The 17,308-nt window shown below is 39.5% G+C and overlaps 2 protein-coding genes across 4 annotated transcripts in view; both read left to right on the top strand.

The window, feature by feature from the left end:
* Nucleotides 1-323: 323 nt before the first annotated feature.
* Nucleotides 324-6,503, top strand: LOC115066039 (uncharacterized). Its single transcript, XM_049452553.1, has 3 exons — nt 324-1,067; nt 1,175-1,654; nt 5,474-6,503. The coding sequence occupies exons 1-3, from the start codon at nt 639-641 to the stop codon at nt 6,449-6,451; spliced, it is 1,887 nt and encodes a 628-aa protein (XP_049308510.1). The 5' UTR covers nt 324-638; the 3' UTR covers nt 6,452-6,503.
* A 7,335-nt stretch (nt 6,504-13,838) lies between these two features.
* Nucleotides 13,839-17,308, top strand: part of LOC105224709 (sphingomyelin phosphodiesterase) — a 34,576-nt gene continuing 31,106 nt past the window's right edge. For all 3 annotated transcript variants that reach the window (XM_049452551.1, XM_049452550.1, XM_049452552.1), the window contains exon 1: nt 13,839-14,347. The gene's annotated coding sequence lies outside the window, so the exon portion shown is untranslated. The remainder of the gene's footprint in view (nt 14,348-17,308) is intronic.

Consider the following 17,308-nt stretch of genomic DNA (forward strand, 5'->3'; position numbering starts at 1 on the left):
GAGCTTTCCATTTCCAGGCGTAGGTGTAGTTTATTGCGGTCTCGTTGAAATAGGGAGTCGTTGTATCCCCTCCAATGGTTTCCTGTGTGAGATTTTTCTGACCGCGTTCCTCTATACCAAAGCATCGCAAATTATGATTGGTTTGACAAGCACTGTAACTTAAGGACCAAAGGACATATGCAAAATCTCAGAACATTATCTCAAAATTTAACACATTAGTTCGCATATATGCGGACAGACGTTACTAAACCGAGTCAGCTTTGTCCCGCCGATAATGATCATTTAAATAACTTATAAACCTTTCTTTATAGGGTCTACGACGTTTTCCTATCCATAAGTTTAAAAATATAACTTCTTGACCTGTATTTCGACCGTCTCATAGTTTTTTAGCTGCTAGACTAAAATATATGCGATCCTGTCTTGACAAAATCGACCAGAATATTCTCAATTTCTATCCCTGTTCCAATTTTATTTAGTCCTTGCCTCAGAGAGTTTGTGAAGTACTGTAAAAATCTAAGTAATATCCTCTTAACAAATTTGTTATTTAACTCTTTCCATATTCACGAAATGACTGTTCCCACAAAACCGGAAGACTTAGCCTCGTAGTAGACCGATTTCTGGTTCACTGGTTACAAAATATGGCCTGCTTGTTTGAAAATCGAAAATACATTGAAAACGCCGTACGCCACGCCAAAAGTACGCTCAACGTAAGCGGAGCGCAGGGATTTGCTAGTGATGACGAAGTGGTAGTGGAGGATGGCTTTACCAACAACAGCGCAGAAAATGACACTAAAATATTCGTCGTGGGAACATATATCGGCATATTCAAGGAGGATCTGATCACGGTGACCGCCACCGAACGTATTACGCTCACAACCGTTATGTCGTTGTTGCTGGTTATTTCGCTTTGTGGCAACATCTGCTCGTTGCTTGCGAACATGCGACGACAACTCCGGCCGTTTTTTCGTGCTTGTCTCATATCGTTGGCGATTAGCGATTTGATTAACAGCACCTTCCTCACAACGGCCTATTTAAGTCAAATATTACAGGAATATTCGCAGGTTTGGGTAAGTCAGTGGTGTGTATCACACGTCTATATGGATTATATAATATGATTTGTTTGCGCTCGAAGTAAAAGTGTTCCTATTTAAAGTTAACTCGTTCGATTTTTCAGCTACTCGGACGTGGCATGTGCCGTGTGGTGCCATCCATCACCACTGCCGCGATTTTGGTGAGCTCAATAACGCTTGTCGGCATAGCAATGGATCGTTATTTTGCCGTTATGCGCGCGGTAATTAGTTTTTGGAATCCGGGTGTCATTTTCTGTGTGCTCAGCATGCTCACCTTATGGGCAGCGGCCATTGGCACATCATGGCCGGTGTCTCGTGTCTATGAATTATACCCCGTTCACATACTAACGAGACACTGGATTCCTACACACAACACGAACAACACTACCACTGCCAGTGCCGGCTCAGCTACGGTAACAACAGCAACAACTGTAGCGGAATCTCGCACAACTATGCCCACGTTATATGCAAACTCTGTCGAAACAGTAACAAAAAGCCATTGGGAACAACAGACGGCCAACAACAATCAGTCTTACACCATGCTGTTGACGTCTGAGCTGGTGATGATGTGCGTATCCGATCAGGTATGTATGTATGTGTTTGCTTTACTAGCGTTTCCATTTTCGGGAATGTGTACCAGTGGAAGCATAAGTGCGTGTGCGTGTGTGTGTTGGGTTGTGTGAAATGTGACTGCTGACGCTGGCGTGCACTCAAAATTCGCATTTATCTTTGCTGCTCATTGCGGGCGCTCACGCTAGCACACCTGTACGTGCACATATGTTAGTAGCTATATACCCACATCTGTCATTCTGCCGGCGAATTCGTTTGACTGACCTAATTAGTGCCACCGACGACAAATGAGGCCACGCATCAACCTAAAACGCAATATTTTTCTGAAATTGACCGATAATAGCCAAACTGTCAAGATATTTTGTATTGTCCTGTCAACTTTCAATTTTCCCCAAAGTTATCTCACTGCTGATAGAAACAATATTATTTGTTATCAATATTAGTTAGTCGAGTACATGATAAACTAGTACAAGGAAGGGCTAAGTGCGGGTGTATCCGAGAAATTTATACGCTTGCAACTTGTAAGGTTGTAATATCTAATCCATCACCAATATATAGTGAGTAAAGTCAACCGGTTGTTTCCGAATCCTTATATTAGTCAAAGTGGGGTTATGGTGTTGGTGGTATAAAGTTAGAAAGCCGAAAAAAGCGAATTTTCAAAATTTAGTTTGAGGAATTTGTTAAACTTATTGATTCAATCAGCCGTCGCTGGCTTGTTGGCATAAACCATAGACTTGACTTGGCTCCACAGGAAATTGTCTAACGGCGTCGAAACACACGATCGCGGCAGTCAATTGACTGGACCACTTCGTGAGATAACAGGGTCATCAAACTTGGTTTTCAATAAATCGATTGTAACATTCGCTGTGTGGCTTCAGTCGCCGTCCTATTGTAACCACTTATTGTCCAAGTGTATATCATGCGATTCGGGCCAAAAATTTGAGGGTTATCATTGAGCGATGGCGATCCCCATTCACAGCAACGTGCTGGTCTTGATCACCACGGAAGAAGTACGGCCCAATGACGCCGCCGGCCCATACACCGCTCCAAGCCGTAATTTTTTCGGAATGCAGTGGTGACTCATGGAGTACGTGTGGATTGCTGCCTGGCCAATACCGCATATTTTGCTTATTGACAAAGCCATTCAGCTGGAAAAGAGTCTCATCGCTAAAATGATTTTTCGATGAAAATCCGGATCATTTTCAGTTCTTGCTCAGCCCAAATCATGAACATACGACGATTCTGGTGATCAATCGGCTTCAGTTCTTTCGTCAATTTGATCTTGTAAGAATGTAGGCCAAGACCTTTTCGCAAAATTCGCCACAACGACGTCACAGAGATGCCCAACGCTTGAGAACGACGTGTGTGAGAGACTGATTTGGATCTGCCTCAATTGATGCGCTAGCGATAGCAATATTCTTGACACTAGGGACACTTCTTTGTCTCACTGGCACGGAAACATTTTGTGCTGTACCTGTGGATTCAAATTTTTCTAATAGACGCTCAATTGTTGATCTGACGACGACGATTATCACGACCATAAATTGGACGCAGCACTCCTAAAGTTGAGGCCGCTAACTCCGAATTTCGGTAATAAATTTTATTAATTTCGACTAGTTGTTTAATCGTATATCTTTCGGTGATGAAATGGCAAGCCTTACTGAAGAGAATTGTTAAAAGAGCGGGAAAAAATATGATGTCGTTTGCTGTCCCCATCAGTCTGCTTTTGAAAACCCCGTTATTATTAGATACAAAGATTTTACGTTATTACATTACTCACATTGCCGATATCTATATCTATATATATAAAAGAAAGTTGTTGTTAGTTACACCATTTATAACTCAAGAACGGCTCAACCGATTTGTCTGAAAATTGGTGGAGAGGTAGCTTAGAACCAGGGTAAGGACATAGGATACCTTTTATCTCTTTATGTCAAAGTTTAATACAACTCATAAATACAAAAATTATATTTCAAATCATAAGCATTTGTTCAAAATTCATGTTTGTAGGAATCATTTGAATATATTCGTACAATTCTTCCTCAAAAAATTGCTAAGTATTTGGAATAGTAGAAAAGAAGTGCAACCAAATATGCAGTGAAATAGATTATAACTGGCTCGGTAATCAATCATTGAGTATGTATTATACCACCTTCATCCAAAAGACTGATGTAATAACCTTTCTAGCCGCCTTTTTCGTCTTTCCACGCCTGAGAACCGGTTCATCATATGCAGTCCACTAGAATTACTCTCGATTGGACTCCAGTGGGAAATGTTGGAGCAATGTTTCTATCACCGACGCAAAAATTCGGCTTGCGAGGTACCTACTTTGCACAGAGCTTTCGCCTCTTTAAGCTTAGCAAATATATTTTCATCGGTGGATTTCCCTGAGCTCAAATTCAACAGTATTTTCCTCCAAAAAGCAATGATTTATTAACACACGAAATGCTCTATGATCCATTTTTTTGTAAACTGACAGAAGTAGCTTCATATATTTCATTTTGTAAACTGACAGAAGTTGCTTCATATATTTCATTAACTAATAATTATAATCCAACTAATAGAAATAATATAGATGGTAGTAGTAGTATTATCTATGTATCAGCCACAGTGAAGCGTGAACGGGTCCTCTAGTATGCGATAAAAGTTAAACGAAACTTCGGAAGTATTTCTATCTGAAACATGAGGGCTAAAAGCAGTATTGTGCCGATTCAATTCAATTTTGACACACATACATACATATTATTAGCAGGATAAGATTCTCTATGAATTTCAGTTATATATCTCCCATATTGACCGATATTTTCGTTAAAAAGTGAGCCATAAACACTGGGTTTTATATATCCCGTATCAGGGGGTGCAGTTGGGTGCAGTTAAGATCCGATTTTGCCACATTTTTGGATTAGTTATGTTAATGGTGTGGGGACTTTAGAGTCCGGAAATATAGTAAGTGATTTTATCTAAAAGTGAGCGGTGCTTCGTCCATTGCCCAATTTCAATACCGGCGTCTATTAAGCCTTCCTGTACATTTCGAATCTCAGTTTACTGACTCTGACGCATTTATTTATTGATTCACCGCACTTCTATTAGTTTTTAACAAAAAAGTTATAAGGAAAATTTGAGGGGTTATCAGCATTGCACCTATATATTTTCCCACCGTTGGAAGAGCAGCCGTAAGGATTTTTCATTTGGAAATTTGGGTGATATAGCTTGAATAGTTTGGGAGATATATACATAAAACCTAATAGAGAAACAATTGTGAAAAGGGAAGAAATGAAAAGTTTGGCCATAGAGGAACAGCTTATAGTAGCTGATTCCCTGCCAAACTCAACCAAACACACAGTAAATTTTTTCTGGCAGTCAATCTTGGCTTGTTCACCGTTTACCCACCCAAGCACCCACTTTTTATTACCAGTAACCAACAGCTTCTGTTATGTACAGGGTTTCTTGCGTTTCGCTGATAGAAATTCGGTGCAAGGAGTTTTGCGTCTGGCACCCATACAACGAGCTTCTTTTAGTATCCAGCCTTATATAAATGATTTCAATCCGTGTTTAACACAAAGTTTATGGGCAATCGAAACAGAGCTTACACAATGATCGAACTTGACGATATGCATGATTTGATCGACATTTTCGACAATTGGCCTTACAGAGGGCAACCTTTGACATCATTGATATCTCACCCACAAACACTATTTACGTTTTGAGGCGCCTGACTTGGGAGTTTCCATTACTTAATAATTTTTTTTTCGCTGGAATAAAACAAACCCGTTACTTTCCATCATATTTTATTTATAATGTATAATAATTGTTCCCACTTGACATCTTTTCAGTCATCTATCGCCATGTACTACTTTGCAATTTTTGGTGTCATTTTTGTTCCCACAATAATTGCTTTTATATGGATGAACTCGGTGATTGCAAAGCAATTGTGGAAAAGTCGTCGAACCGCCGCTACAAGTAAGAGACACAGTAAAAATTGGTGGAGACACCTCCCCTGCATCTGTTCGAGAAAATGTAAAGACGACGAACGGAACTTAAAAGAGGATCCAGTCGATTCGAAGGGACGACAAAGCAGCTGCCTAACTATTTCGAATGGAGCTGGCATAAATACGACCGACTTGAAAATACCGCCATTAAGTCAGCCGAGCGTAACCAACATTACTTTTCCGACGAAGGTTACAAGTTCTGCGCCTATTAGGACGAGCAACAGCAACAATCGTGAAACACGTCATCTTCGCATGTTTACCGTTATCATTTTGTTAATTACCGCTTTTCTCTTTCTGCGTTCACCCACCTGGATTTTGATGTTAATGCGCATAGGTGGCATTTATGCCGGTCACTTTCCAATAATTTTGCATTACTTTTTCGGCATACTCAACTTAACCAATTCCATGCTGAACCCCTTCTTTTACACCTTTCTAACCGATATCTTAAAATTTGCGCACTTTATTAAGACTACTTTCTGCAGTGGATTTTGCAGTTTTCGGTTGCGTAATCAAAGCAAACAGCATATCCCCAAGTATCCAACGGCAAGCTCTGCTGGATTGGGTGAGGATGGTGGTGCATCGCAGCTAGCGTCGACATCCACTTGTTGTGGCCGCTTTTGGATAAATAAAATGGCCGCGCTTACTCGGAGTTTGTGCTGCAAACCTGCTGCGCGAAAAAGTAGCGGTGTTACCAAGCTTCGGATTCAACCGTTAGATGATAAACTGAAGGGCGACAGCGAATTGTATGGCAATGAGCGGGACGAAGGTGTCGATTGTAGCGATGCAAGTGGTTATAGTAAAGAGCTGGATTCGGCGCAATAAACCGGTATATACCTGTGGAACGGATTCAATTATTTATACTGCTTTGGCACATTCAGCTAATATATGTATGTACAAAATATTTGAAATGAATAATAATATATACTGTACTACTATATTCTTATATTCATTACTCTGCTCTTCTCTTGCGCTCTACCGTTGGATTTATGAACTATACGCAATCTTAGCAAGCGCTGATCAGCACCCAGAACTTGTACGGCTACAAGATCCTCCTTGCTTAGGATATTTGTGGAATTCAAGATATCCTCTGAACTACTATCCCTTAGCAAAGTTCTAAGCGCTGTATGTAGACGGTGTTCTGGGTTCCATCTGGTGAATACGCTGGTTGATCGATGGTATTCGTTGCGATTTTGGCTTTAAATTCAGTCACAGTTGTGACTCGAGGCGAAGATGCATTATTATAGCGTAAAATCCATGAATTGTTCTTCCACTTTGCTTCAGAAGAAACTTTTGGCTGTTAAGCGAAACGAGGTTATGGCTTGCTTGGCTTTGAAGGTAGACGTTAACTCTGGTGTATTAAAAGCTCCATGGCTTCCCAATAGCAAAGACTTATATTTGAAATAAGTTGCAGTGTTGACTGCTCCAACTGTTTCCTCCATTCTCCCTATAAATGTTTCACATATTTCAGGCAGAGAAAATATATTAATTCAGCGCCATTACCCACTGAGCTATGCCAGAAGGTTACATATGTATGTCAATTGTCCTGCAGCAAGTAGTTCTCCCCTCGATTTTCCAGTTCAGTTCTCAGTGAGGTGAGGTCTATAGGTGGCAGCTCCAACACTAGTTCATAAGCCGTCGTTACAGCGCAGAAAGTCTCCAAACCCTTTCCATTGGCCTCCGGTAAGTATTATAGATTTACATAAACATTTCCACCAAACTAGAAAAAAACAAGAAAATCCGTCTTCTTTAGATCCAATACCAGAATCGGTTTCGATGTTCTGTCGAGAAGACTTTGCTATCTAAGTTCTGTAACAGTTTCTTAAGAATAAATATGCATGGCGACGGAGGTAGCACTCCATCCTACGGAGTGCCTCTATAGACTTGCTTGATCATTACATCGTCGTTCTCTTCTTGTTTTATGCTTCTTGTTGCCTGGTATTATTCAGAATCGGTTCCGTAGAATCATATTAAATGCTTCAGAAATGTAAAGGAACACTTCCAGAGAGCATTCTTTACAGGTATATTTCCGATCTTTTTTTAATTTTTACTACACATCAGTACGTGGAGTACAGTCTTTACGGATCTGCTTTAGTGTATGCCTCTTGATTCCAGCTGATGATGTGACCTTGATTTGTACGTTCAAGATTTTCTCTAACGTTACCAGCAGGAAGGAAGTTTTAAGCTTATAGGCTTTCGCGTAGGTCGAGTGACTTCTCTTAGATTCCGGCATGAAAACCACCCTCGCTTCTCTTTAGTGCAATTTTATAAAATTATTGACTTCTTTTGTTTTTTTAAAAGACTGATAAAAACCGCAAAGAAAGAAGCGAATTGCACATTTGGCTCACAAAATTCGTGCAGCTCCAATCCCTTTACTCGAAGCACTTTGTTATTGCCAATACAAAGCTGCCAAAGCGATTGCCATTGCAGCAAAGTGGCGGAGTATCGCCAATAACGCAACACCGTGAAGGGTGCGAGTTACTTATTTATGCATGTAGAACTTAATAAAGATGGCGCAAACTGTAGGGGATTTGTACGAGGGAGCAAAAGTTCGGCAAGTCACAAGTACAAATAGTTTTAGTTAAGCCACGCACAACACTTATGATCGGATATACAAAACAAGCCCAAAACATTTGCAAGCAACTTAATACAGACACTGCCAAAAATTGGTGGAGAACTCTTTAAAGAGAATACACCACGTATTACTCTCTATAGGGAACAATTATGAATGATATTAGATTCGATATACATATCTCTGGGTTACAGTTATGTAAGTATTAATTAGTACGAACAAATAGCTTTAGTGCGTTGAATCTTTGTTTAATTTTGCCTTCAATGCTACCATAGAGCAGATTTATAATTAGTCTCTTTTCGTAGGATTTGGGGTGAGAGGGCGGAAAATGCCTTCCACATCGTTAGAGCTGTCGTCACAGCAACGGTATGTGCCACTTGTAGGTCAGTAAAAACCCTTCTCTAAGGAACCGTCGGCCACCGGACCGCATGATGGCTCTTTGACTTTACCCATACTATGAAGGCTCTTTCAGAAATATCCGTGTTCGGATAGCAACTGTGTTGTGTAGAAGACGACTTCTTCAAATTTACGACTTGTCCATGAGTTTAAATATCTTATAAGTCTAGCCGTTATTCTTTCGATTGCGCTTTTGTTATTTTCATCTGCTTTCTTTGGCTCCCACAGCATTTTTCTTTCGTGCGCTAGTAGATCAATGGAAGCATTACAACTTAAGACTAATATTGTATTACCTGGCACAGTTCGGTAAGCTGTTTCTAACTACTCTGAGCGCTGTGAAGCGTTGTCCTCCGTATAGTAAGACGCTGGTGGTTGTTAACATTAAGAGCTTTCACTTTTCTTATGTGGACCCTCCTATGTTGACCATTAGTCTGCTAAGATAGGAGCTGATGTTCGCTGAATTGCCTGCGGCTTACTAAATTTATACCTAGAAGTTTAATCAGGGGACAAGCCTTTCGTCTAGGTTATGTAAGCCAAGCCAGTTTTGCGTCCGAATCATGACCTGATTCAGCTTTCTTCGAGCTTCCTCTGTGTCTCGGGCTGTGATAACTGCTGCTATATCATCCACGTAGCCGATTAAATATGATTTATGACATTTTCAGTTTCAGTATTCTGTCTTAACTAATGTTCCACAGGATTGGTTATAAAATGGACCCTTGTGCTGCTTCTAACGTAAGTTCTATTTGTCGTGATCCCTCTCTAGTCTGATACAGCAGTTTTCTGTATTAAAATAGCTCCGTACCACAACATCGAGGTAAGCGGGGATACTGAAATTTTTTTCTAAAGCGTCGATGATGTCCGCCCATCTCGCGCTATTGAAGGCGTTTCGAACATTTATAGTAGCCACCAACTATTCGCTTGAATTTGGGGCTAACGGAACTATTCGCTTGTACTTTGGCTTTGTGATATAACAACGTACAATTCGGCTCTTTATAAGACAGACTGAAACAAAAAGGAACAGTTCGTTACATTTAAAAAGATTTGTAACACTATTATTCACTTGTTGCTTTGAGACTAATCGCGGACTAATCCCAGACTTGTCTCATTTTTGCAGGGTTCATTCTGCAACATTTCGGCGTAAATGTGGTGTGTTTATGTACTTGTTTTCGCGCAATCCGCTGAAGTGCAAACCGAGAAGTTTGGTGCAACTTTGTAAGCATTTGTTACCGTTATAGCTTAGAGATATAGAATATGGAGTAAAAACGGCCATGCTAAGCGCATGTTTAGGTATCTGCTCATATAAATATGTACAAGCATGAGTAAGCATTTTGCACGTGGAGAGCGGTACATCAATGCTGCCGCAACTAACTTTCGCTTGCGCTTTTAAATGGCACTATCGAGGAAAGTACGAGTATGTTTGAAGTCAATTGCACTGTCACTAGCTCAAGGGTACAGTTGTGTCGTCGGCAGTTAGGAGTCAAGCCACTTGAAAGTTCAAAACTATGTGAGCGGTTCAAAGGGAATATATATGTATATTGGAACATCCAACGAAAAGTGGAAGTTTACAAAATCGCATTTCATATTACAAAGGTAGCTTTTTACAGATATCGGGTTTAAATGCCTAGAAGCCCATTGGAAGTTACTGTATAATATACTTTAAAATGATGAGTATTAATAGAAACAATAGATAAAGATAGATAAAGGGACACCTCAGGTTTTGGAACACAAGCAAAACAGGATACAAAATTACCCAGGGGGAGTGTTGACAGTGGGCAGACCAAAAGGCTGATACTTCTATATACTCACAAATCCTGCGAAAAAGCGTCAAGGGTGACGGCGGCGCTAACGATGGCTAACATTGGTGGAACAAGCTAGATTAGACGAGCAGTTTTGGCAAAAGTAAGTCTGTCCATACTTACGTACGCTGCACCTATGCAGAAAATCTACTCAGAAAAGGCGAAGTCAATAATCCGACTAAGTGCAATCAGGGTTCCATGTGTCTACTGAACTCCATCACATCAGGCGGCTGAAGTCATAGCAGGTCTCATGCCATCACAGATAAAAGCATGGAAATTAATTCGATGAAACTTACTAGTCTTATCAGGTTTTAAGAGAAGATCGTTGTTATAGAGAATATTTCTTCAAATATGGACGCAATGCACAAATTGCTCCTTCTGCAGCAGCCCAAAGTATAAAAAGAGAGATTTGAAGTAGAGAAACTGATAAACAATCCAGTGACGCCGGAGAATATCGGTCTTATATGATCCAATCGAACGTGATCTGAGACACAGAGAGAGCGTGGGCAGCTATAACTATGCAAGAGCTAAGCAGGAAATAGTGGCAACACGGCGAAAACAGAAGGATTAACCGGACTTATGGCGAAAACGCATGACTGAAGAGCCGAATGGCTAATGCTTGGCAATTTTGTGGGTCGGAATGCAGGGCCCGCATGGAGGATGATGAGACGTTGAAATATTAGCCCGGCCTTCAGCCGAATGAGAGGATTGAAAAGAATCAGGTTTTTTTGTTTATGTACTAAAATACACTCCGTTGGTAGACACGGCTTATTGTGATTAACACCCTGGAGCACCAAGTGACCTCATTATGACTTAACAGGGACAACCGCTCAGATCGTTTTGTGATTGTTGGACTCAGTATTTTTTAAGCACGCGTGCAAAATTTGACAATTTTTCTTCGATAAAGATGAGAACCTAAGCCAGGCGGCTGAATATATGAAAAGTTTTTATGATTGTAATCCATTCATTTGGGATTACTCAGAAACGATCTTTTACATATGCCTCAAGCAGTTCACGACTTCCGCTCTTAGACCAAGTATCCTCTGGCTAGCCAAAAAAGCGAGCTAAACATACATATGTACAGTGGCGTGCACAAATGAGTACATAATTCATTTCTTAACTTTTCTGAACGATAAAATAAGTAATAACAAAGAAAATAATAACAAATATTTTTTCGTTTATTCGTTGTTCCATTCTGAATAAAACAACAAAAAATTCAAAACATAAAGCAACAAATTCATAGAGATAAAAAACCATAACAAAAATAACTCGCATGTACTCAATTTTGCACTTTTGTATGTACTCAGCATAAAGCCAGTTTATACCGTTAGTTTTGAATTGTTTGCTATCGTCTACGACCAGTAATGCAAATTTATGTGTAAAAACGTGTGATTAGTAATAAATAAAGTGTTATATCAAGTGTACCGCAATAATATTCTGTATTTAAAAAAATGAAAAAGTTATCGCGTGATGTGGAGAATAATGTAGTTTCCTTAACAAATAATGGTGCTTCATCTCGGGAAATAGCCAAGGAGTTAAATATTAGTCAATCTGTGGTCATTCGCGTTCAAAAAAGACGACATACTGCTCCCAAAGAGCAAACCAAAGGCCGCCGCAAACTGTTGACCGACGCGGATGCACGTCTTATGATGGCAGAAATGAGGCAGAACAAGACCATTACACCGAAAAATACTTTAGTTGCCAAAAATAAGCACGTTAGTGAATGGACAGCACGACGAGCGCTCCACAACATTGGCTATATTTCAGCCGTTAAAAAAATAAACCTGCATTGTCCAAAAAAAACCAAAAGGCGCGAATGAAATTTGCAAAAGAGCATAAAAATTGGACGATAAATGACTGGCAACGAGTTATTTGGTCAGATGAATCAAAATTTAATCGTTTCCAATCGGACGGTAAGCAGTACTGCTGGCGTCGCCCTGGTGATAGCATTCAACGCCACCACGTCAAGCAAACTGCGAGGCATGGTGGTGGAAACATCATGGTTTGGGGATGCTTTACTTGGTGGCATATTGGGCCATTACACAGAATTGAAGGTATAATGAAAAAGGAAGATTACCTCACCATTTTGCAGACTCATCTTCCCGAGTTCGTTGACAAGTGTGCGTATCCTGAAGAAGAAGTCGTGTTTCAGCAGGATGGTGACCCAAAGCATACTGCGAAAATAGTGAAAAAATGGTTGAGTGAGCAAAATTTTCATCTGATGAATTGGCCAGCCCAAAGCCCCGACCTCAACCCGATTGAGAATTTATGATCAATCGTGGGAAGACGGCTGGGGTTGTACCAATCAGCTCCATCAAACCTAGAAGAGCTATGGGCACGAGTACAGCTAGAGTGGCAGAATGTACCAAAAGAAATAATACAGGAACTGGTTGAAAGCATGCCAAAGCGCATTAATATGGTACTAAAAAATAAAGGGTTATGGACCAAGTACTAAAAAAGTGCTCCACTAACAATTTTATTGAAAAGTGCAAAATTGAGTACATGCGAGTTATTTTTGTTATGGTTTTTTATCTCTATGAATTTGTTGCTTTATGTTTTGAATTTTTTGTTGTTTTATTCAGAATGGAACAACGAATAAACGGAAAAATATTTGTTATTATTTTCTTTGTTATTACTTATTTTATCGTTCAGAAAAGTTAAGAAATGAATTATGTACTCATTTGTGCACGCCACTGTATATCGCAACGATATCGATACCATTTCTAAACCGGAAGGTTACAGCTGCTGAAAAGTAGAACAATTACGGCAACGTCAAGCGAAACGGTCGCGTTTGAAACGCGGTGAATGAAAAAAACGGTGGGAAATTCAGGATTGACGGTCAGGAAGATTTTGCTATGTTTTTGATAAGATTGGGTGGGAATCATCTACTATACACTGCGGCCAAACTCTTTTCACGGATTTCAACTATAAACAATTGAACGATCATACAGATTTACGAGCGTACAGATTTAGCTTATAGGAGAGGAACAGTAGTCAATCAGATCATCTTGTTCGCTGGTGTAGTCTAGTTAACAAGAACGCGAATCGTTTCTTCTTTTCGTAATTTGGCGAAATAAAATTTTTAATTTAATACTAAGAGATATCTTTTCACTAGATCCCTTTGTAAAGATTAAGGTGAGCTTTTATTTTTTTGCTTGCACTTATCTTTTACAAACCACTGTGAAGCTCAAAAAAAGCTTCAGAAAGCTCATACAAAGTTTTCAATCAAATGGGTGTTCACCATAAAGTGCTGTGCCCAGTGATCGTGTAACTGTTAGCTTTGAAAGCATAAACCGCCCACACGGCAAGCTTCACTGTAAGACATATACGAAGCTCCAAGCTCCAAGCTAACGCTAAACGAGCATAAAGCTCGCGTTAACCCATAGTCACTTCTTCATACGCTCCATCCGACTACTCGTTAGACGCAAGAGCACAGAAAGCTAAAATAACAGTTGGTCAGTTGAGTGCGGTACTTAGCAGCAAGCGGACGTGTCTTTCTTCGCCGACAGTGGAACTAGACGGACCGTGGCGATCAAGCGTGCGTGTGTGTGTATGTACGTTAGCAAGTGCGAACGCATAGCGATTGTTGTGTTTTGTTTTTGCTCCCGTGCGAATATATAATATAATAGAAATGAGGAAATAAATACATGCGTATCAAAAAAAAAGAGAAAACACAATTTAAAAGTGACAACACGGCGATGTGTTTTGCATAAATTTGCTCTAGAATACAACAACAAAGCGCAGCATAAATTGAAAGAAAAATTGTGTGTTTCGAAAGAAATAAAGCAAAAAGTGCAGAGGGCGGGCGGAGAAAGGCGCGCAAAGAATATAGAAAGTGACCTTTAGCGTAAATTTCGAGACGGCAGCACGTTTTCGAAAGCGAGTGACAGGCTGGAGCCGTCGTTAGCAGTGGCTGCTCCTGTAAATTGAAATTAAACGCCGCACAGTCGATGCAAGGTAAAGTTTTTGAGTTCGTTTCTTTTTTTTCGAAACAAGTTGCGCGCATGCGCAGACTGCCATGTCATGTGAAGTTTCCCCCTGCCGCTGGCAGCTCATATGAAATACAAAGTAGCCGTTGTGGACCCGCTCGTAACATGTTGTTTGCATTTTGTGTTATTGTGGCATAAACGCGATATCTTCGATCTGATCTTGCGCGTGTCTTCAGCCACTGTTGGTACTTTTCCGAAGATGCGATTCGGTTTCAACGTACGTCCTGTTGCTCATGCTTCTTTCACTTTTATCGCGGCTGCCTTGCGTGTCAAGCGGTTATTTATGGTTGCACCCGCCCAACGAAAATTCGCGCATGTGCAATCTGCACAGCTGTTTGTCGCGTTGCGCTGTGTATTGTTGCAGTGCAGTGTTGCCATATCGCGCGCGCGCGCACTTTTTCAGCTTTGTGTTGTGTTGCAGCATTCGCTATTATTAAGTCGTCAAAAAAAAATAAAAAAAATAGTTGACTATATAATGAAAGGCAAGCGAAACAGGTAAATACTCGTAGAAAAAAGAAATCGCATTCTTTGGCGTCTGCTCAGCTGGCTGTCGGTGGCGGAATACAAGCGCAGCTTAGCAAGCGGCGATTGCTTAACATAACGTTTATGGTCTCCGGCATTTCGTGCTTTTCTTTTACCGTTGCGCTCTTTATCTCATGCTTCGATTTCTTTGCATTGAATTATGTTTTCTACGCTTGTTATTTACTCGCATTGTAACGAGTACGCCAGTCGCTTATTATTCATTTTATTTTACTTCATTTTTTTATTAATTTTGTGTGAAACGTGTGCGGAATTTTCAATTGTCACTGGCCGCAGTGGCCTTTTGTGTGTTGACGTGTGTTATTTCTTTACCTTAGCTGCCATAGTGGTTCAATTGTTAATGGCCCAAATTGTAAGTCACATTGATTGCGATTGAAACTGCTATTGCGTACTGAACGAGTTCGCTGGTACTAGCAATATTGAAGGTATGACATGAGTTTATTACCTTTATTGTAGACTGGACTCTCTTAAGCCGAACTCGCAGTTAAGTGATCCCCTTTACAGTCTATAACGATATATAATCCTCTCTTTAAGGGGGGGTGCTAGTCTAGAAATCTGAAAAATCGATTTTTTGTTTCAAATTTAAAATCGAGGTATTTTTTAAGTGAGACTATAATTTCAAAAATTAAAAAAGTATTTATAATGTATATATAAGGACCACATATAGGAATCACATCTCTTCGCTAGCCCTCTGCAGTATAGTATATTGGACTTTATCAATATGTTGGGACTAGGTGAGTCCTTATGATTTGAGAAAAGGCAAAATAGAACTATAATCGCAGTGCATTCCTCGTTTATCAATCATATATAATAATATATAATTTTTACTAAATGAGTATGTATAAAATATTTTAAAAACAAGAAAAAATTAACTTCGCTTACAAAGAAGCTATAAAATCTTTCAGAGCTTCAGAGCAAATAAAAAAGTTTTTCATACAATCACTTGATTCTGTTGGTTCCAAGCTGTCTGACAACTACATCCTATAGTGGTCCGATATCGGCGGTTCGAACCAATGTACTTGAGGAGTAAAGAAGATGGAAAAAAATTCAAATCGATATCTCAAAAATTGGTGAGTTAGTTGGCCTACACGGATATACCGCTATGGCTAAACCGACTCAGCTCGTCACGTGGAAAGCGTATAAACACATATCTTGATATTGATCGACAATTTGTATGTGAACTACTTACTATAGTATTCCCATCTGAGCAATATATTCGGAAACTTTAGGGTTATCTTGGACAAAACGCTATCTTCATGTAGATACCTCGTCAAATGAGAAGGTTTTCCATACAAGAAGTTGAATTTGGTCGATCGACTCGTATGGCAGCTATATGCTAAAATTGTCCGATCTGAACAACTTTTACTCAGATTATAAAACTGCTTTGTGTAATAATTTATGTCAAATTTCATGACGATATCTAGTCAAATAAAAAAGTTTGGCATACAAGGATTTGATTTTCGTCGATCAGTTTGTATGGCAGCTATAAGCTATAGTTAACCGATCCGAACAATTTCTACTGAGATTGTAGCGCTATCTTAGAAAATAAATTTCGCCAAATTTCATGTAGATATCTCGTCAAATAAAAAAGTTTTTCATACAATCACTTGATTCTGTTGGTTCCAAGCTGTCTGACAACTACATCCTAAATTGGTCCGATGTCGGCGGTTCGAACCAATGTTCTTGAGGAGGAAAGCAGGTAGGTAAAATTTCAGATCGATATCTCAAAAACTGCATAAATTTACGGTTAGTTGGTCTATATACCGACATCACTAACCCACTCAGCTCGTCACGTGGATTATTCTATACCTTCTAGCCTGCGAAAAAAAGCTCAAAACTATTTATAGATTGCGAAAATGTATTTTATGTTGCATTTATTAGAATTTTTTGCATTGCTAAGACAAGCATGTGTCAAGTATATTTAAATCTGTGATCTTCCATTATGCACCACATGCCTCACTGCTCGTGCTCTCTAACTATTACGACTGTTGTAAATAGCGCTTGAAACAATGTCATGCGCGATCTGTTATCACTGCATATTATCACTATATATATGAACTTTTGTCCATTCATTATTCAAGTAAATCTGTAAGCATGTAGTCTGTACTCCACATCAAATATATGAGTCAAGTTTTGTTGGCTTCAGAAAATAAACATACATAACTGTGTATACTCACTGTATATGCTTAAATGACAGCTGATAAGAAGCGCTGTCAGTCAGCAAAGTAAATAAGTACACAATTTACATATGTATGTTATATAGCTTGTAATTATTTTTTAGGTGAAATAAACTTTTTTATTATGGTATCAAATATTTATCAAATGAAGATGACTAAACAGTTCCATAAAATTCGATATACATATGTATGTATGTACATATGTATTTATA

The sequence above is a fragment of the Bactrocera dorsalis genome, chromosome 3 (genome assembly GCF_023373825.1).
Source record: "Bactrocera dorsalis isolate Fly_Bdor chromosome 3, ASM2337382v1, whole genome shotgun sequence".
Taxonomy (NCBI): domain Eukaryota; kingdom Metazoa; phylum Arthropoda; class Insecta; order Diptera; family Tephritidae; genus Bactrocera; species Bactrocera dorsalis.